General features: G+C 42.7%; 1 protein-coding gene across 5 annotated transcripts in view; it reads left to right on the top strand.

Moving 5' to 3' along the window:
* Window positions 1-22,914, top strand: part of LOC140738611 (phosphatidylinositol 3-kinase C2 domain-containing subunit gamma-like) — a 261,872-nt gene that overhangs the window by 180,571 nt on the left and 58,387 nt on the right. For all 5 annotated transcript variants that reach the window (XM_073066155.1, XM_073066156.1, XM_073066158.1 and 2 more), the window contains 3 exons: window positions 9,059-9,168; window positions 10,538-10,739; window positions 12,748-12,872. In XM_073066155.1, coding sequence (XP_072922256.1) covers window positions 9,059-9,168; window positions 10,538-10,739; window positions 12,748-12,872 — 437 coding nt within the window. The remainder of the gene's footprint in view (window positions 1-9,058; window positions 9,169-10,537; window positions 10,740-12,747; window positions 12,873-22,914) is intronic.

Genomic DNA, 22,914 nt, shown 5'->3' with positions numbered 1-22,914 from the left:
TGATACCAGTTGCAGATATTATTATTGGGACAATGTATAGCCTGTTCATGTTCCATAGTCTTTCAATTTTCTCTTTTCATTCAGCATATTTCTGGTGATTTTCACATATTGATTTTTGTAGGTTAAGTGTGTTTGGAATGGCTATATCTATCAAGTAAGTTGTTCTTGCTTGTTTATTATATCTGGGCAGATATTATGGAGTGTCCTATCTGTAATAATTGATCAGTCATAATATAATTTGTAGCACTCTTCTCTAAAACTGGATAAGGCTTGTATTAACAGTAAGGTATGGTTTCTTTTATGAGTTTGCATTTTAAAGCTACACTTTGGTGAATGATGTTTGCCACTTGATTGTGCCTGTGTAAGTAATCAGACTGAGTTAAACTGCTGCCGGATCCTGTAATGTGTTGGACTGTTTCCAGTTTCTCTTTGCATTTTCTGCATTTATCTTCTTGAATTTGTTGGTCTTTTTTAGATATTCTTGGTAATTTTTTGTGTTAATCACCTGGTCCTGTTTTGCCACAAGGAACCCTTCCACATCTGGGAAGAGGCCTCCAACTCCTCGCCAGGTGTTCAACGATTCCTTGTTGACATGTAGTCAGCTCAGATCATAGGGATGTCTTCCATGGGGGATCATGCTCTTCACCTGGTTAACTTTTTCCCCTATAGTGATAATTCCTATCTTTTTCTGGGGTGTGCTTTCATTTAAGTTTAGTGGTGTGTATTTATCAGAATTGCATATGCTCATGTGGATTGCTGAATCCTGTTTTCATTGATGAGACTCTATCCTTAGAAGTTTTATCTGGCTGTTGTGTAAATTTTTACATTTATGTTATCCCTCTTCCTCCTTCTGTCCTAGTTAGTGTTAGTCTAAGTGTGTTCGAGTGTACACAGTGTTTTCTAAAATATGTAATTTCAGCTCTTTTTTTTGTATATTTTCCATATCGGTTTCAGATCAAGAGATTATGCTAAAAGAAAACTTTAATATGGGTAACGAAAGTGTTTATTGCCTTTGTTATATTTTTACTATTGAGCTCTGTTGGGCAGATTTTCTTAAGCCTCGAAGTAAATTCTGTGAAAAGTTTATTGCGCTATTATCTATTTGTCTTCTGAACTTTACTAGGGTCTATTTGAACACTGGATGGGGTAAGTATATAGCCCAAAAATGACACCTGCTCTTTATGGAACTCACATTTCTCAGGCTTGGCGTGCAGGTTATTTTCGAGGAGTCGTTTGATAATTCTGCGGACGTGCTGGACGTACTGCTGATGAGAGTGGGAATAGATACACAACTAAATACACAAAAAGAAACTGGTTTAACAGGTCCCTGAGTATATCGTTAACTAAGCCTGGAAAACAGCGGCGGGGGGGGGGGGGGGCATGGGCGAGGCCAAAGGGCATCACAAGGTAAAGTAGCCATAAGAGGTGTTGAAAGCTGTCTTCCACATCCCCTTCTCTCATACAAACCAGACTGTAAGCATTGCACTGAGCAATTTTGGAAAATATGGTTGCTTTCTGGAAATGTTTGAATGCAGACGCCAGATAGAGAGGAGAATCGTGGTTCTTCACAGTGATGTTGTTCAGGGGCCGATAATCAATTCAGGGACAGAACTTGCCATCTTACTTGCTCACAAAAATGAAGCCTGGTCCGGCGAGGTTGACGGACGGATAAACTCCATGACCAATGCCTCTTTGATGTATTCCTCCATGGCCACCATTTCAGGACGAGAGAGGGAAAAGAGCCGGCCCCAGGGAGGAAAAGTGCCAGGTAGGAGGTCTATGGCACAATTGTATGGTGGCCGATGTGGGGGCAAGGAGGTGGCCATCATTTTACTGAAGACCTCAGGGAGATCAGCATATTCAGCCAGAATTCCAGACAGGTCCTGAGTCTTAGCTGACAAAGGAGGGGGTTCATTGAACGGAGCTTGAGCTGGACCCAGACAGGTAGACAGACATGCCGGTCCCCACTCTTGGAGTACCTTCAGAGACCAATCGATCTGTGGGTTATGTCGGGATAACCAGGGGAGACCAAGCACCGGTGGCAGTTCAGGCGAATCAATCAGATAGAAGGAGAGTTCTTCACTACAGTTGCTTTTGAGCCCAAGTGTGAGGGGTTCGCTGGAAAGGTGAATCTGGCGCCTGCCCAGAGGTCAGCTGTCCAGGGCCTTGACATTGATCTTTTCATTCAATTCCCCAGTCGGAACTCCCCATCTTTGAGCTAGAGAGATGTCCATGAAATTGCCGGCTGCACTAGAGTTGATAAATGCTTTAGGTTCATGGGTTTGAGACCCCCACCACGACAAGGAAGCTGCGAGCATTACTGAAGAAAGAACTGACCTGCCAGGATTCCCCTTCCTGCTGATGGGTATCCTCTTTGACACATGGTGCCCAGAAATATCCTGGATCACCACAAAAGAGGCAGGAACCTGTTCTCCTGTGCCGCTGTCATTTCTCCTGAGACAGGCTCATACACCTCACTTGCATAGGCTCCTCGGTGGACTGGTGCTGGGTGATGAGTGAGAAGGCAAGGGCAAGGAAAGACGGTGATTAGAAGGCAGGTAGGAAGATTGAGTTACTCTTTCCCTGCGCCACTCTGTTACCCGGACATCAACTCAAATAGCCAGATTAATCAGATCATCCAGACTATCCTGCTCATCATGGACAGTGATCTTCTGTTGTTCAGTCCACACTGAAAGGCAGTGATGAGCGATCTCTCATTCCATTCCATTTCTACTGCAAGTGGGTGGAATTTGATTGCACAGGCCGTCACCGTCCCTTGGCCTTGGCCCAAATCCAGGAGTCAGTGGGCAGCCTCCTGACCCCGTACCAGAAGGTAAAAACCCTCCTTAACTCTGCAACAAAATGCCTGAACAACTGGGCTGCAGAGTATCTTTGCTCCCGTAAGGCGTTGAACCGGCTGAGTGGAGGACCATCTGGGTGATTGACCATGTTCACCGGTGTTCACACATCATCACCAAACTGACCAGGCTAGGCTTGTAATTTCAGCTTGCATTGGGTAATAAAATTCCTGTAGCCATCAGGATCACCGGAGTCTCTGCTCGCTGGTGGAATACTTGGTTATTGTCTAGACATGGGAGTCTGTGGGGGTCTGAAGGCAGGTTTAACAGAGGGCCTGCGAGATGCTGAGGTGGCCATAGGCTGCTGAGTTGTGTTGGCTGTCTGCAGTGAGTTCATGGACAGCGGCCATGACAGCGGAAATCGCAGACACCCGAGTCCGATTGTCTGCAATGAACTGCTGAACAGTTGCTGCAAGGAATGATTCCTGGTCCTCTAGATGAGACTGGGCTTGTGCAAATCCATAAACAGTACATCTACAGCGCTACCTTTATTAATGTGTTTAGTCACATCCTCAAAAAATTCAATCAGGCTCATAAGGCACGACCTGCCTTTGACAAAGCCATGCTGTCTATTCCTAATCATATTACAGTATGCCTCTCCAAATGTTCATAAATCCTGCCTCTCAGGATCTACTCCATCAGCTTACGAAACACTGAAGTAAGACTCACTGGTCTATAATTTCCTGGACTATCCCTACTCCTTTTCTTGAATAAGGGAACAACAACCGCAACCCTCCAATCGTCCAGAATCTCTCCTGTCCTCATTGATGATACAAAGATCATCGCCAGAGGCTCAGCAATCTCCTCCCTCACTTGCCACAGTAGACTGGGGTACATCCCATCCGGTCCCAGTGACTTATCCAACTTGATGATTTCCAAAAGCTCCTGCACATCCTCTTCCTTAATATCTACTTGCTCAAGCTTTTCAGTCCGCTGCAAGTCATCCCTACAATTGCCAAGATCCTTTTCCATAGTGAATACTGAAGCAAAGTATTCATTAAGTACCTCTGTCATCTCCTTTGGTTCCATACACACTTTCCCACTGTCACATTTGATAGGTCCTACTCTCTCACATCTTATCCTCTTGCTCTTCACATACTTGTAGAATGCCTTGGGGTTTTCCAAAATCCTGTCCGCCAAGGCCTTCTCATGGCCCCTTCTGGCTCTCCTAATTTCATTCTTAAGGATCCTGCTAGCCTTATAATCTTCTAGATCTCTATCATCAGCTAGATTTTGAATCTTTCATAAGCTTTTCTTTTCTTCTTGACTAGATTTTCAAAAGCCTTTGAACACCTTGGTTCATGTATCTTACCATCCTTCCCCTGTCTCAATGGAACATACCTATGCAGAATGTCACACAAATATCCCCTGAACATTTGCCACATTTCTGCCGTACATTTCCCTGAGAACATCTGTTCCCAATTTATGCTTCCAAGTTCCTGCCTGATAGCCTCATATTTCCCCTTACTCCAATTAAACGCTTTTCTAACTTGTCTATTCCTATCCCTCTCCAATGCTATGGTAAAGGAGATAGAATTGTGATCACTATCTACAAAATGCTGTCCCACTGAGAGACCTGACATCTGACCAGTTTCATTTCCCTATACCAGATCAAGTACAGCCTTTCCTCTTGTAGGCTTATCTACATATTGTGTCAGGAAACCTTCCTGAACACACCTAACAAACTCCACCCCATCTAAACCCCTCACTATAGGGAGACGCCAATCAATATTTGGGAAATTAAAATGTCCCAGCACGACAACCCTGTTATTATTATTCCTTTCCAAAATCTGTCTCCCTATCTGCTCCTCAATATCCCTGTTACTATTGGGCGGCCTATAAAAAACACCCAGTAGAATTATTGACCCCTTCCTATTCGTAACTTCCACCTACAGAGACTCTATAGACAACCCTTCCATGACTTTGCCCTATTCAGCAGCAGTGAGATTATCTCTAATCAACAGTGCCATGCCCCCACCTCTTTTGACTCCCTCCCTGTCCTTTCTGAAACACCTATAGCCTGGCCATGCACCATTCAAGTCTCTGTAAAGGCCACAACATCATAACTCCAAGTGCTGATCCACGCTCTAAGGTCATCCACTTTATTCATAATACTCCTCGCATTAAAATAGGCACATCTCAAACCATCGTCTGAGTGCATCCCTTCTTTATCACCTGCCTATCCTCCCTTTCGCACTGTCTGCAAGCTTTCTCTATTTGTGAGCAAACCTGCCTTTCCTTCGTCACTTCAGTTCGTTCCCACCCCCCAGCAATTTTAGTTTAAACTTTCCCCAATAACCTTTGCAAACCTCCCTGCCAGCATATTGGCCCCCTCAGATTCAAGTGCAACCCGTCCTTTTTGTATAGGTCATACCTGCCCCAGAAGAGGTCCCAAAGATCTAGAAATCTGAGTCCCTGCCCACTGCTCCAAACCCTTAGCCACACATTATCCTGAGATTACTACCTTTGAGGTCCAGCTTCTCAACTTCCTTCCTAACTCCCTGTAATCAGTTTTCAGGACCTCCGCCCTTTTCCTACCTATGTCATTGTTACCAATATGTACCACGACCTCTGGCTGTTCTCCTTCCCACTTCAATATATCATTCAAGCGATAGGAAACATCCTGGACCCCGGCACCTGGGAGGCGAACTACCATCCGCGTTTCTTTCCTACATCCACAGAATCGCCTGTCTGACCCCTTAACTTATAGAGTCCCCTATCACCACTTCCATCCTCTTCCTTTCCCTACCCTTCTGAGTCACAGGGCCAGACTCTGTGCCAGAGGTGCGACCACTGTTGCTTTCCCCAAGTAGACTGTCCCCTCCAATAGTACTCAGACAGGAGTACTTATTGTTAAAGGGGACAGCCACTGGGGTACTCTCTAGCATCTGTTTCTTGTCCTTCCCTCTCCTGACTGTTACCCACTTGTCTGTCTCCCCAGGCCCCGGTGTGACTATCTGCCTATAGCTCCTCTCTATCACCTCCTCACTCTCCCTGACCAGATGAGGGTCATTGAGCTGCATCTCCAGTTCCCTAACCCAATCCCTAAGGGACTGCAGCTCAACGTACCTGGTGCAGATGTGGCCATCCAGGAGGCTTCTTTGCATTTAAACTCTTCCTGCTGTTCTCACTGGCCAACCTCCACGCACTTGCGCAGTCGTGCCCCGTTCAAACCGCTGAAGAAATAACCAGTAGCGGTTAGCACAATGTTTTATAGTGTAGGTGACCCAGGTTGAATTCCCCCCACTGCCTTTAGGTAGTCTATACATTCTCCCCGTGACCATGTGGATTTCCTCCGGGTGCTCTAGTTTCCTTCCATAGTTTAAAGACGTACTGACCAGTAGGCTAATTGGTCATTGTTAATTGTCCCGTGATCAGATTAGGAGTAAATCAGGAGATTGCATGTCCTGAAGAGACTATTCCACACTGTCTATCAATAAATAAATCTATACAATAATAACCATAATCCCAGAATCAATGAAAGACTGCCCAAATGGGGTGTTTAATACAAGTGTAAAGACAATAAAAATACAAAAAGAAGAAATAATAATCATAACTAAATAAGCAAAATAAATATTGAGAACATGTGATGAAGAGTCCTTGGAAGTGTGTCCATTGGTTGTGGAAATATTTCAATGGCAGGGCAAATGAAGTTTCGTGAGATTATCCCCTTTAGTTCAAGAGTTCAACAGCATGAATGCTGACATCTTTCCCCTCCCCCAGGGTGGGGAATATCTTCACCGACTAAGTGGGGAAGAGCCATTTATTTGTAACTTGCTGAACATAGTAATTGTGTGAACAAAGTGCAGCGTCGTTAATGATTTCACTGGTCTCTGGTACTGCAATTATCGATCAGGATGTGCTCCCAAGAACAAGAGCAGTAAAAAGGGCCATTAGATTGTACATGTTGTAGAGATGCATTACTTATTACACAGCTGTGTTGTGAGCCAGCAATGAATGATCCCATGGCTTGGATTGGAAAGACTTCCTCTGAGGACCTGGTTTTGGACAGTCTGGGGTGAGAGCTGCAGAGACGTGCCGTTCAGGGCTACATTCCAGTTGACACGATCATTGCAGCCCATTGCTGGGGAATGTGTGGACAGATCACCAGCATCCCATGGCTTCTCTCATCACCTCAAAGTCAAAGTCAAAGTTGAGTTCTTGTTATGTGCATAAGTACTTGTATGCATTGATGCAGTGAAAAACTTCCTTGCAGTAGCATCACAGGCATAAAATTAGAGACATGACATTAACAAGAAAAGCAAAAATTCATTTAAAAATTATATAAGAAAGAGCACAATTAGAACAAATAAAATCCATTGCAGTGCGACGCGTTCATCGTGTGACATACAAAGGTAGCGATTGGGGTTGTGCAGGTTGAATGGCTGAAGGGAGGAGGTTATTTTGATGACAGATGTTGCCATCATCCAGGCCATGTCACTTTCCCAAAGCAGCCACTGGGCTGGAAGTACAAAGGCTGAATTCCAACACCATTAGGTTCAAGAATAAATATTTCCCTTAAATTATTCAGTCCTTGAAGCAACCGATACAACCCTAATCTGAAGAGTTTAGAAACACTATGATTGAAATCACTAAGCACTAAAATTGACTTATTTGTTCCAATTGTGTTTTTTCTTGTAAAAATCGCATTTGATTTACACTTCACTCGTGACTGCTGCTTATATGATACTATGTGCCTGTGATGCTGCTGCAGGTAGGACTGCTATTACCCCAGAGCAGACACGTACTTATGCATATAACAATAAACTCAACTTGGTCTTTTTGGGGCATATAGATACTACCCAACATCTACTCTCTGCAGATTCGTACATTCCTGTGCATTTGAATTACGTACCAGATCATGATGCCACCAGTCAGGATATGTGTTCAGTGGATGTGATGGAAGCTGCTCTCTCTCTCCAGTACTCACAGACTGAAGATCACTCTATAGTCACAAGTAGAATGTCCAGTCAACTCCATTGAGCTTGTTACCATAGTGAAATATCCAGGCTGCTGAGAGTCTGTTAAAATGAAGGACATCTTACCTGATCCTTTGGTAAGAAGTTAGAAACATGGAAAATAGGTGCAGGAGTAGGCCATTCGGCCCTTCGAGCCTGCACCGCCATTCAGTATGATCATGGCTGATCATCCAACTCAGAACCCTGTACCTGCTTTCTCTCCATACCACCTGATCCCTTTAGCCACAAGGGCCATATCTAACTTCCTCTTAAATATAACCAATGAACCGGCCTCAACTGTTTCCTGTGGCAGAGAATTCCTTGCTCTTTAAGTAATGAATTAAAAGGAAATCGGGCCACCCGTGGCACATAGAGCATCCATCCAACCCACTGCAGAATGTAAATAATTTAAACAGTGGATTCACAAACCTCAGTCTAGTGAAATGTCATTGAAGAATTTTTCCTTGTCTTCCTGTCACTCTCGTCTACTGATCTGCTTTTCCCCTCTCTTTATTTCCCTTTCTGTTCATTATTTGACACCCATGAACACTATTACCTCTGTTCCTCTTTTTTTTGTCACTTTTACATCACATTGGTGAGAAACTGCAGCTTGGATATCTCCAAATGCCTAATCGCTTTCCATTTTGTAGATTCACCTTCACGGACTCTACAATTCATGTTTCAGTATAATTTATTTTTGTTTTATTTGCACCATTTGTCTTCTTTTGCACACCACTTGTTTATTAGTCTTTTATGTATGGGTTTTTCAAAAATTCGAAGGTTAATTTTATTTACAAAGCGTGCATGTACAACTATAGAATTTCTTTATTTTCTTGTCAATGCCTGAAAGAAATGAATCTCAAGGTAGAATTTGGTGACATATACATACTTCGATAATAAACTTAATTTAACTTTGTCTTTGACTGATTCACCATTATCACTTTGCAATAGCAGCTGATTAGTAAGCAGTACTGGACTTCCGAACTGCAGGAAAAGTTATAAGTAATGGTAGATGCCACAAGATGTCCCGCTCCAGTGATTTCACACCCTGACTAGCATAAGGTATGAGAAGGATAATGGATTGCTGGCCAAACAAAAAGAGGCCCAGTAACAGAAGACTGTGTCAAACCTCCAGCATCTCACAAGCTGCTGTGAGGACATGAGTGCCACAGTCTGTAATTAGTGTTTATGAAGGTGACTATAATTTAGTAATCATGGATCTTCCATTCTTGTCTGCTTTAGATGCTGTCAGCTGGACTTCCTGAGCTCTCTGAGGTCCAGGACCTGAAGTATGTTTACAATAATTTGCGGCCGATGGATTCTGATGCACAAGCCACCTCGTACTTCACAAGGTTGAAGCCGGAACTTCTTGTCCCATTTACTGCTTTATTATCCCCAGCTTACTCTGTGTCTAAATTCAACTCTGATGAATTCAAAAGAATAATTTTCCACTTGCAGAATTAATTACAATAGAGTTCTGTGGTGACTTTAATGAAGATAAATTGATCAAAATAATAAGGCCAAGGAATAAGACTTTTCCAACAATTCTCAGAAAATTTAATAGGGTTTGGAGGGAAATATGTCAAAGTATTTAATATTAAATATAACATTTATGAAATATGCATGTAATATTAGGTACGAATATGTATGAATATGTAATAGATATTGTATAAATTGGGATGTGGAAATACAATGGGCCAAATGGTCACATTCTTTGCAATATCCCTCTTCATTTTGTGTAAAGAGGACAGATTTAGCAAAGTGGGTTCATTGGGATTCAAGTGCAATAAGTGAACGTGCAGCAATATGGAAATTAGTAGAGCCCTCTGCTTGAGAATAAACAGTGAAAATGAACTGACAGCTCAAGGCTAAATGTTACATTGCCATCACTGCATAAATGCTGATCAATACATTTCAATGTGCTTTATAGTTCAGGAGCAACCTGCTATTTGTAGCCAGGGGTGATGAAGTATTTGTAACTCTTCTGAAGCTGAAATGCCCTTCCCACACACTCAGTCCTGCTGTTATTAATAAAGGACCCAATCATTTCCAATAAAACAGACATCTTCCTTCCTGTTCAAAATATACTTTGAACTGAAAGCACCGTATGAATCATTTAGGGTGGCAGGTTAGCGTGATGCTATTGCAGTGGCAGTGACCTGGGTCGATTTCCCGCCGCTGCCTGTAAGGAGTTTGTACGTTCTCCCTGTGACCACGTGGGTTTCCTCCGGGTGCTCCGGTTTCCTCCCACATTCCAAAGATGGACGGGTTAATTGGTCACATAGGTGTAACTGGGCGGGTTCGGCTTGTTGGTCCAGAAGGGCCCGTTACCCTGCCATGTCTCTAAACAAAACAATAAAATGTTGTAGTGATTATTCAATAAATTAGGCTGTCCGAGCCTTCTAATAACTTGTGACTGAGAATTGAGATTCCAAGTTTAACTACAGCATTTACAGGATTTATAATGGCCGTGCAAGGCCATGAATAACTTAACTTCGCTTTGTAGTCCGGGAATCAATCTGTCTGGATAATATTTATTTGTCATTGACACCACTAAACAGGATATATAAAATTCAGCTAAAGAAAAAGCACATTATGACTGGAAGTAAATTCCAAGCCTGTGTTGAGGGCAGTGGTTTTCCTGTAGCATTTACAGGTCATTATCAGGTTTAATTTTCTTTGACATTGACTAGTAATATGGTATTTTTTTTTCACCTACAGCCTCATTAAAGAAAGTCTGAAAAGTATACCAGTGAAAATTAATTTTTTCGCCCACATCATGGCACAGAAGAAATTTGCAGGTGCAAATGTCCAGCCAGTTCTATCCTTTGCACCAGAAACATACACATTACAGACAGATGGTCTCATAAGGACTGCATTAGTGTGTGGCTTTGAGAAGAAAATAGCACCTCATAAGGAGTATGTGAGTACTGTTGTAAATCAATAACTGAATAAAACTAGAATTTTTTAATAAGATTCCTCAAGAACATTTTGCAATTTGAGTTTTAATGAGACCATAAGATGTAGGAGTAGAATTAGGCCATTTAGCTCATCTTCTACTCTGCCATTTCATCATGGATGATCCATTTCCCCCTCAGCCACAATCTATAAGACCATAAGATATAGGAGCAGAATTAGGCCATTTGGCCCATCAAGCCTAAAAACAATGAACAGCCTCTCTCCAGCTTGTTTATCTTTTAGAAAATAAAATGGGTTTGTGGAGATAAAATAAGGAAAATGTTGGAAATACTCTGAAGAGCATTGAAGAAGAAAAGAACTGAGTTTCACCAGACCATCCAACCAAGATATCACCGCTGTCGATGCTGCTGCACTTGAGAACTTCCAGCACTTTTTGCTTTTACATCAATTTTCTAACAACTGCATGTTTTTGCCATTGGATGTGCAGGGACACAGTTTCAAGATTCTGTTCTTTGCCTCACAGTGTAACACAACATGCATACAGGTTGATAGCTCCGGGCCTGTACTTGCTGGAATTTAGAAGAATGCTGGGAGGGGGTGGAGGAGGGTTCTCATTGAAATAAGTTGAAGTTCAAGTTTAATTATCATTCATCCATACATATAATTACAGCTAAACCAAACATCTTTCGTGAAAAATATCGAAAGCCTAAAAAGTGTGTATGTGGAAAAGATGTTTCCATCAGTGGGAGGGTCTAGGACCAGAGGGAGTAGCCTTACATTAGAAGGGAATTCCTTTATAAAAGAGATGAGGAGGAATTTCTTTAGCCAGAGGTTGGTGAATCTCTGCAATCAATGCCACAGATGGCTGTGGACGTCACGTCAATGAGTTTATTTAAAGTGGGGGCTGATAGGTTCTTAATTATTTAGGGTCTACAAGGTTACAGAGAGAAGGCAAGAGAATGGGGTTGAAAGGAAAATCAGCCATGGCTGAATGGTGAATCAGGCTCAATGAACTAAATGGCCTTATTCTGTTCCTATGTCTTATGGGAAGTTTATTGTTAGTTTAGAATTTGAGCAAGAGCACTGAAGTGAAGTGTACCTTAGCTGTCATTTCACAAAGTGAAATGAACTAGGCACCTGATCAAAATGGAAGCTCTTTTATCTGCATAACTCACTGATTCATTACTAAGTTGTAGACTTGAGCTGCCACAGGCGGGGTTGCAAATCTTCAGAGATTATCCTTAAACTCCCGCAGAAGTGAAGACTGATTCCCAAAAGACGGCTGCGAGCAACTTAGAAGAAATGATGCTTTCAGTAGATGCTTTCTACATTTTTCTCAAACAATTAAATTTATTAGTTACAAAAATACAAGAGGAATAGACTGGCTTGCCAACAGTTAAGATCAGTCCAATGGTTATCACATATTTGCTCTCTTTGCATTTGTTCCATATTCTTTTCAATATCTATAGAGATAAACCTAATGCTGATTAGAATGTCAATATTATAACCCAACACATCTGGAGGAAATAGACATTAATTCCACTCATATATTTGCGTATTCTAATTGAACCACTCTGATACATAAGAGGACCTATTTTCCTTGCAGGTAGGTCTGAGAGCTTTCTGACTTAGCTGTCCATTTGATGCTGTAAGTGACTGAGCTGCAGATGAGAAGCTGTATGCTCCATTGCAGCCTTCTCAAAAATTTGGTTTCCTTTCGTTTTATCTGGAAGTTCTGGAAATGCAGTTATTTTGCAAAGAGCAAGCTGGGAACAGCTGATAACTGTGCGTTAGATGCGGAGGCCTGGAAAGATGCATTTTATCAACCTTTAAATAGCTCAAGAGTGCTGCTTGTCAAATGCTATATGCTCAGTAATGAGAATCTGTGTTGAGATCTTGGAAACTGTAGTGCCAGGTTCCTGCCACACAATTATTCAGCCAGAAATTTTCCAGGAATAATCTATTTGATTTTCCTGCATGCCCAGTGATTTATGCATCTGATCTCATTTCAGTTTTACAAGATTCAAGTGGAACGAGAGGAAGAGTGTGAGGCAACCTTCATTGAAAGAAGTTACAATCAGTTTGTTGAGCTCAACCATCAGCTTCACTGCTGCTTTCCTGCATCAGAGTTACCAAGGTATGGAAGGAATGATAATCAGACATAAACATGAGAAAGTCTGCAGATGCTGGAAGCTTAAAGCAACACATACAAAATGCTGAAGGAATTTAGCAAGTCAGGCAACACCTATGGAAATGAATAAACAACCGACATTTCAGGCCAGGACTCTTCTGCAGGACTGAGAAGGACTCCTATCAGATTCCTGCTTCTCCAGCCCTAGACCCTTCCCACCTACCTGGCTTCACCTATCACCTTCCAGCTAGCCTCCTGTGGTAAACTATGTATACCTGTCTGGACATGCCCCTCTGCTGACTGCTCCTGTGGCTCCTCCCACAGACCCCTGTATAAAGGCGATTGGGGCACTGCTCCTCCCTCAGTCTTCAAGATGCCGTGCTCCCTTTAGCTGTTAATAAAAGCCTATCGTTCACTTCCAGTCTCCGAGAGTTATTGATGGTGCATCACCTCCTTCTCCTCCCCCCACCTTTATACTCTGGTATCTTTTCCCTTCCTTCTCAGTCCCAAAGAAGTGTCTCAGCCCGAAATATCAAATGCTTATTCATTTTCATAGATGCTGCCTGACCTGCTGAGTTCCTCCAGCATTTTGTGTGTGTTGCATTTGATAATCAGGCATCTCCTTAACTGTTGCTTTGTTGGTGTTCAGCATTTCAGCCTTTCCTTAAAGGGAATAGCCCATTTTCCTCCCCATCAACATAGAACTGCCCCTCAGTCAGACCTTTCTCCTTGGCCCAACAGTGAATATCCCTACATTATGCCCATCCTAATACTAACAAAGCCCTCATACCCATCTCTGTCCTAACAGTGAGCTCTGCTCAAATTCACATCATAGAATCAGGGACATTTATCACAAAGAAAGAGAACATTTGGCCCATTATAGCCAATCTGACCAAACACAGATTTTGTGTTAATGCCCCTTCCCAGATTTGGATCCTGCAAATTGTGACTCTTTGGCAGCTCTTTGGGTCACTTTTTAAATGCAGCAATTGCTTTGCCCCCACCATCCTTTCAGGCAGTGAGTTCCAGACCCTCAGTACATATTGAGTGAAATATTTTTACTCAGCTCCCTTCTAATTCTTCCACAATCTATCTAACTTTATTGGCCAACCCCTGGTTACTAACCCCTATACAAAGGAAAATAAGTCCTTTCCATTTCTCTTTTCTAGACTTCTAATAGTTTATACACTTCAATTAAATCTCCTCTCAGAGTCCTACATTTCAAAGTAAGCAACCCTTAAAGTTCTCACACAAACAGGAGGAAATCTGCAGATGCTGGAAATTCAAACAACACACACAAAATGCTGGTGGAACACAGCAGGCCAGGCAGCATCTATAGGAAGAAGCACTGTTGACGTTTCGGGCCGAGACCCTTCATCAGGACTAACTGAAAGGAGAAATACTAAGAGATTTGAAAGTAGTGGGGGGAGGGGGAAATGCGAAATGATAGGAGAAGACCGGAGGGGGTGGGATGAAGCTAAGAGCTGGAAAGGTGATTGGCGAAAGTGATACAGAGCTGGAGAAGGGAAAGGATCATGGGATGGGAGGCCTCGGGAGAAAGAAAGGGGCAGGGGGGGGGAGCACCAGAGGGAGATGGAGAACAGGCAGGGTGATGGGCAGAGAGAGAGAATGATGCACCATCAATAACTCACTCTGAGACGTAAGAAGCGAGATATCGGCTTTTATTGACTGGAAGAATGAACAACACTACATCCTGGAGAATGAGGCCGGGCATCAGGCCTCAATCGCCTTTATACAGGGGTCTGTGGGAGGAGCCACAGAAGCAGTCAGCAGGGGTCTGTGGGAGGAGCCACAGGAGCAGTCCAGACAGGTATATGTAGTTCACCACAGAGAAAAAAAACAAACAACTAAATATATCAGGGATGGCGTAAGAAGGGGAGGAGGGGCATTAACCGAAGTTAGAGAAGTCAATGTTCATGCCATCAGGTTGGAGGCTACCCAGCCAGTATATAAGGTGTTGTTCCTCCAACCTGAGTGTGGATTCATCTTGACAGTAGAGGAGGCCATGGATAGACATATCAGAATGGGAATGGGACGTGGAATTAAAATGTGTTGCCACGGGGAGATCCTGCTTTCTCTGGCGGACCGAGCGTAGTTGTTCAGCGAAACAGTTTCCCAGTCTGCATCGGGTCTCACCAATATATAAAAGGCCACACCGGGAGCACCAGACGCAGTATACCACACCAGCTGACTCACAGGTGAAGTGTCGGAAGTGCCTTAAGTGCCTTAAAGTTCTCTCCTTATTACTCTAATTCTCTAGCCATGAAAACAGCACAGTAGCTTCTGACTCATTAGTTCATAAATTCAGCTTTAATCCTGCTCTCACATTGCCATTGGTGATCTTGTGGGTTTCCCTTGGCTGCTTGGTTTCATCCCACATTTCAAAAGACATGCAGTTTGGTGGGTTAATTGGGACAATCTGGGGGGGGGGGGGGTGAAGCAGGAAGAATAGAATGGGTTGAGTGTATTGTGTGTGGACCTGCATGTCCAAAGGGCCTGTTTCTGTTTGGCACCAAAAAGTGTGATTGGCTTTGGAATGTGTGGTGACACCTGTGGGCTGCTCCTAGCACATCCTTGGATATATTGCTTGTTAGTGCAAATGACACATTTCACTGTGTGTTCCTGCTGTAATGTGATAAATAAGTTTAAATATAAATCTTCTATGCCGTACGACTATAACAACAACATGGAAAACCTTCTCTGGATCCTGACAGTGCTATTACATTCCTTCCCCAACAATCTAACAGTGAGAGTGTATCTTTCTTCCCCTCATCCCATCTACCAGGTGGTTTCCATTTGAAAATGTTACTTCTTCACTCTATGGTACATCTTTCAAAGAAAATAATTCTGTTGTAATGAAATGGCAATCAACAAATCCAAAGGAGTTGAGGCTTTTGGAGGACCTGCAGGAGTTTGGTAGGATCCATTGGGAGTCAGGATCCTGGCAGTGTCCAGCAAACCTCAGTACTGGAAGTGTTCTTGCTTGTGTCCCGGACATGAGTTAAAATAAGAGATTAGCATTTGGCAAAACAAAGGAACATGTTGATTTCTCAGATCTGAGTTAGATTTGAGCAATGAACACAGAAAGCCAATGGAGACTTATCAGTAAATTAAGAGTGACGTAGAGGGGCCTACATTTAGATGGCACCAGAATGTGTGGTGACACTTGTTGGGTGCCCCCAGCGCACCCTTGGGTGTGTTGGTTGTTAATGCAAATAACGCTTTTCACTGTATGTTTCGAAGTACACGTGATAAATAAAGTTGAATTTTGACTTTTGATCCTGATTTCCTGTAAGTGCTATAGGCCAGCAACTCCTTCTCAAGCTGAATATTTACATGGACGTTTCTGGTGGGTGCTCACTTGCTATTATTTTTAGTGGTAGACGTCAGCTGCCATGGTTAAAGGTGATCATATCGTAAAACCAAAAACATGGTGCCCAAACTTGCAGGTAGTTTCTTCAGTTCTGACCAGACAAGTTCAGAAGTTCAAATGTTCAAAGTAAATATATCATCCACAAACATATACTGTATGTCACCACATACAACCCTAAGATTAACTTTCTTGCAGGCATACTCAGTAAATCCAATAACCATAACAGAATCAATGAAAGACCTCAGCCAACCAGGCAGACAACCAGTGTGCAAATACAAAAAGAAAATAATGATGATAATATATAAATAAGCAAAAAATATTGAGAGCATGAATTGAAGAGTCCTTGAAAGTGAGTCCATAGGTTGTGGAAACATTTCATTGATGGGGCATGTGAGGTTGAGTAAAGTTACCACCTTTGGTTCAAGAACCAATGCTGGAGGTGAAATAACTGTTCCTGAACCTGGTGGTGTGAGTCCTGGTCCTTCTGTACCTTCTTCCTAATGGCAGCAGCAAGAAGAGAGCATGACCTGGGTGGTGGGGGTCTCTGATGATGGATGCTGCTTTCCTTCAACAATGCTCCATGTAGATGTGCACAGTGGTAGTGAGGGCTTTCTCTCTGGTGGACTAGGCTGTTTCCATTATTTTTTGTAGGATTTTCCAGCAAAATTTTCCTGCAGTATCCCCAAATCCCTTGATATCCATAATATTCAGAAACTTATCAATCCCTGTTTTGAATGCATTCAATGGCATCTTTCACAGACCACCAGGGTGGAGAATCTCAAAGATTCAACGAATAAAGAAGTTTCTCATCTTAGTCCTAAATAGCCTATAGCAGTGGTCCCCAACCACTGGGCCGTTGACCAGTATCGGGCCTGGCCCGGTGGTTGGGGACCACTGGCCTATACCTTAACTCTCCTCTGGCACAGAAACCTCCCTTTATCCCTTCATCCAGCCTTTTGAGCCTTGCAAGAATTTTAAGTTTCACTGAAATTATCTCATTCTTTAAAATTCCAGACTACTCGTTCTTCCTTCCCACAACAAACCGGCCATCCCAGTTATCAATCTTCATACAAGTAGATCACCTTATTGAGGTAAGGATTCCAAAGGTGTACACAGTATTCCAACTACAGTCTGCCACTGCACAGGATCAGAAAAAAGTTGCAGAGTGTTGTAAACTCAGCCAACTCCACCATGAGTACTAGCCTCCCCAGCATCAAGGTTATCTGCAAAAGGTGATGCCTCAAAAAGCCATCATCCATCATTAAGTATCCTCATTGCCCAGGAAATGCCCTCTTCTCATTTCTACCAACAGGGAGGAGGTACAGGAGCCTGAAGCATTTTAGGAACAGTTTCTTCCCCCCCATCCATCATCAGATTTCAAAATGGACAATTAACCCATGTACACATACCTCACAATTTTTGCTTCAATGTATTTATAGATGTGTGTGTGTGTGTGTGTGTGTGTGTGTGTGTGTGTGTGTGTGTGTGTGTGTGTGTGTGTGTGTGTGTGTGTGTGTGTGTGTGTGTGTGTGTGTGTAAATAATATACACATTATTGTAGAATACCCTAATTCTTCCCCATCCCACTGTCCCATGTTTCTTATCTGGTGCAGGTTAGAGTCCCAGTCATACAAAAGTACAGCTCAACAACAGGCCCTTCAGCCTATCTAGTCAATACTAAACCATTTAAACTGCCTCTTCCTATTGACCTGCACCCGGACCATAGCCAGCCATCCTTTTACTATCAAGGTATCTATCCAAACTCCTGTTAAACGTCGAAATGGAGCTCACACGCACCACTTGTGCTGTCAGATTGTCCCACACTCTCACAACCTTCTGAGTGAAGAAGTTTCTCCTCATGTATCCCTTAAACTTTTCACCTTTCACCCTTAACCCATGACCACTAGTTGTAGTCCCACCCAACCTCAGTGGTTGCTTTTACCCTATCTATCTATACCCCTTATAATCTTCTATACTTCTATCAAATCTCCCTCCCCAACAATCTTCTACATTCTAAGGAATAAACTCCAAACCTATTCAACCTTCAGCATCAGAATCAGAATCAGGTTTACTATTAGCAGCATGTGACGTGATATTTGTGAACTTAGCAGCAGCACTTCAATGCAATACATAATCTAGCAGAGAAGAGAAAATAAATAATAATAATAATAAATAAACAAGTAAATCAATTACACCATTCGATAGATTTCAATGAGGTGCCCTTTATTCTTCAGAAATCTAGTGAATACAGTCCCAGAGCCATCAAACACTTTTCATATGACAAACCATTCAATCTTGGAATCATTTTCATCAGCCTCCTTTGAACCCTTTCCAGTTTCAGCACATCCTTTCTAAGATAAGGGGCCCAAAACGGCTCACAATTTCCAAGTGAGGCCTCACCAGTGCCTTATAAAGTCTCAACATTACATCCTTGCTTTTATATTCTAGTCCTCTTGAAATGAATGCTAACATCACATTTTGCCTTCCACACCACAGATTCAATCTGCAAATTAACCTTTAGGGAATCCTGCACAAGGACTCCCAAGTCACTTTGCCCCTCAGTTTTTTGTATTTTCTCTTGATTTGGAGAATAGTCAACCCTTTCATTTCTTCTACCATTATGCATGATCCTGACACTGTACTCCTTCTGCCATTTATTTGCCCTTTCTCCTAATCTGTCAAATCCTTCTTTAGCCACTCTACTTTCTCAAAACAACCTGCCCCTCCACTTATTTTCATATTGTCAGCAAACTTTGCAAAAAAGCCATCAATTCCATCATCCAAATCATTGACATATAGCTTTAAAAAAAACGATCCCAACACAGACGCCAGTGGAACATCACTAGTCACTGGAGCCAACCAGAAAAGGCTCCCTTTATTTCCACTTTTCACCTCCTGCCAATCAGCCACTGCTTTACCAAGCTAGAACATTTCCTGGCATAGCCTGGGCTCATAACTTGTTAAGCAGTCTCATGTGTGGCACTATGTCAAAGGCCTTCTGAAAATCCAAATACACCACATCAACTAATTCTTCTTTGTCTATCCTGCTTGTTATTTCTTCAAAAAATTCCAACAGATCTGTCAGGCTAGACTTTCCCTTGAGGAAACCATGTTGACTATGGCCTATTTTACCATGTGTCTCCAAAAACCCTGACACCTCATCCTTAACAATTCACTCCAACATCTTCCCAACAACTGAGGTCAGGCTAACTGGCCTATAATTTCTTTTCCTCTGCCTCCATCCCTTTTTGAAGAGCAGAGTGACATTTGCAATTCTCCAGTCTTCTGGGGCCATTCCAGAATTCAGTAATTCTTCAAAGATCATTACTAATGCCTCCATAATGTCTTCAGCCACCTCTTTCAGAACCCTGGAGTGTACATCATCTGGTCCAGGTGACTTATCTACCTTCAGACTTTTCAGTTTCCCAAGATCCTTCTATCTAGTTATGGTAACTTCACATAGCTGCAGTTTGAAACCCACCTGCAGCATTAACAAACCTTCCCAATAGAATATTGGTTCCCCTCCAGTTCAGGTGCAAGCCACCCTTTTGTATAGGTCCCACCTTCTCTGGAAGAGAGTCAATGATCCAAAAATCTTATGCCCTCCCTCCTACACCAACTCCTTAGCCACATATTAAACTGTATAATCTTCCTAGTTCTGGCCTCACTAGCATGGGGCACAGGTAGCAACTCTAAGATCATAACCCTGAAGGTTCTGTCCTTTAACTGCATCTAACTCCCTGAACTCCTTGTCAATCCTACCCATGTCATTGGTACTTACATGGACCAGAACTTATGGCTGTTCACCCTCACACTTAAGAATGCTAAGAACATGATCTGAGATATCCTGGTACCCAGGAGGCAACATACCACTGGTGAATCTCGTTCTCACCCACAGAACCTCCTGTCCATTCCCCTAACAAATCCCCTATCACCACAGCATGCCTCTTCTTCCCCCTTTGGTGCCAGAGACCTGATGCACCATCAATAACTCTCTGAGACGTGAGGCGAAATATCAGCTTTTATTGACTGGAAGAAAGAACAAGCAGTAGTTGACCACCATACTACATCCTGGAGACTGAGGGCAAGGCTCAGGCCTCATTCGCCTTTATACCGGGGTCTGTGGGAGGAGCCACGGTCAGTGGTCAGCAGGGGGGGGGGGGGGCGTGTCCAGACAGGTATATGTAGTTCACCACAAGACCCAACTACGTTGACCCTGTTAGGTTACCCCTCCTCTCCTCCTCCTCTCAACAGTATCCATAGTGATATACCTGTTGTTGAAGGGAATGGCCACAGGGATACTCTGCTCTGGCTCCTTAACCCCTTTCTCCTTCCTGACTGTCACCCAGTTTCCTGTGTCCTGCACCTTGGGTGTAACTATCTCTTGATATGGCCTATCCACCATCCCTTCAGAGTCCCGACTGATCCAGAGTTTGTCCAGTTCCAGCTCTAACTCCTTAACACTGTTAGAAGCTGCAGCTGGATGAACTTCATGCAATTGTGATCATCAGGGACACTGGACGTCTCCCTGTCTTCCCACATCCAACAAGAGGAGCATTCAACTGTCCTGCCTGGCATCTCTACTATCCTAGCTGAGCAGATATAAAGAAGGGAAGGGGAAAATGACCTTTAGCTCTTCTTTCCTTGGCTTTCTCTGATTGGACCCTCTCTTTGCTGAAGCCTCGAAGAACTAAAACCTCAAGATCACCACTCTGACTGTCTACTTAGATGGCTGCTGCTCTTGCCTCTAACATCCTTTAATTTGCTCTTGCTAATCAATAACAAATGCCAATTGGTCGCTGGCAAAAGACTTTTTCACCTTAACGAGCCACTGCAGCCTTTTGTACTTGGGCAGTGAACCTGATTGAAGGCCCTTCCTCTCAAGCTTTTGATGTCTGGATTGGCCGTTGGTCAAAGCTCTTTTGCACATACCTAACTTCAACTAAAGATCCCAACTCCTGTACTCAATACTTCCTTTACAACCTATCTACCCCTGTGGCCACTTTCAATGAATTATGGATCGGTATTCCCAGATCCCTTTGTTCTATGGCATTCCTCTGTGCCCTACCGTTCACTGTGTATGACCTACCCTGGCTGGACCTACCGAAGTGCATCATCTCACATTCGTTCCGATCCCACTTCGAGTTCTGATAGACTTATTTGCTGTCTGCTACACTCCCAATCTTGGTGCCATCCGCATATTTGCTGATCTCATTAAGCACATTATCATCCAGATCATTGATATAGATGATTAACAGTAGTGGACGCAGAAACAATTCCTGCCGCATTCCACTAGTCACGGGCCTCCAATCTGAGAGGCAACCATGTTCTATCATTCTCTGGCCTCTCCCACAAAGCCAATGTCTAATCCTATTCATTTCCTCACCTTAAATGCCAAGCAACTGAACCTTCTTGACAAATATTCCATGTGGGACCTTGTCAAATGTCTTGCTAAAGTCCATGTAGCAACAACCACTGCCTTGCCTTCATCAACTTTCCAGAGAACTTCCTAAAAAACTGTATGAGATTGGCTAGACATAACCTACCACGCACAAAACCATGCTGATTATCCCTAAACACTCACTGTCTCTCCAAATACACATGTATCCAGTCCCTTAGAATGCCTTCCAATAACTTTCTCATGACTGATGTCAGGATCACCAAACTATAATTCCCTGGTTTATTTTTGGAGCCTATATAAACAGTTGAACAACATTAGCTATCCTCCAATCCTTCGGTACCTTACCTGTTGTTAAGGTTAAATGTTCTTTCTTCTATTATAAATCAGCATTGCAATTACTTCTTGCTTAACATTTCCAACAATTCCCAATTAAAATACACCAGAGTTTTCCAAATTGGTTAGTTCATTCCATTGGATTTTACAAAGCTCGACAGTAGAAACTGGGTATTTAAAGCTTTTCTGCAGTGGTGCTTCTTTTTGCAGTGGAACAACTATTTAATCAGGTCTGTTAAACTGAGGATTTAATTCATTTCTATATTGTAGAGAATTAAGCACAGCAATAAATTTGTTCAGGTCCATGTAATGACCTTTCCAATATTTGGAAAGTGCAATTTGAAAATCATTGCCTTTGAATGTAAAAGATTTGCTTTCATGTGTAACTAACCTATAGATTTCAAATAGTCATTCAAAGCGCACGCTGGATGCTTTTGCACTGAAATTTGATATTGAATTAATTTCTTGTTTCTGGGTTTGTAGTGATGTATGTGAGCATTGCAAACATTTTTACAAGGTTAGCACAGGAAACTAAATGGCGCAGGGAAGGAACAGTTTGTAAACCAAGGCATTAGTTTGTTTTGCAGTGCATACATGACTGAAGAGAAGAGTTCCTTTAGCTAGATTAACACATTTTTAATCCTCATACCATTAAAAAAATAAATGATGCTTGATGCAGGCCTAATTTCATTTCACCTGCCACATTTGCTCTGATGCTTAGTTGGAGACTAATGGCTCTTCTCAAGAGCCTCAACTTTCACTTCATAACGGAGAGGTTAAAGATTTATCTTCATCACCATTCCAACACCCCTCTGACTGGCTCAGGTTTCCAAGGCAACTACATTGTAAGGTCAAATAGCTCATGTGTATTTTTTTATTTTAATGTATTCCTTTTATCAAGATTTTGGATCTCCTGCACTT

Source organism: Hemitrygon akajei, chromosome 14 (genome assembly GCF_048418815.1).
Source record: "Hemitrygon akajei chromosome 14, sHemAka1.3, whole genome shotgun sequence".
Lineage (NCBI taxonomy): Eukaryota > Metazoa > Chordata > Chondrichthyes > Myliobatiformes > Dasyatidae > Hemitrygon > Hemitrygon akajei.
This window is presented reverse-complemented; position numbering and strand designations above follow the sequence as displayed.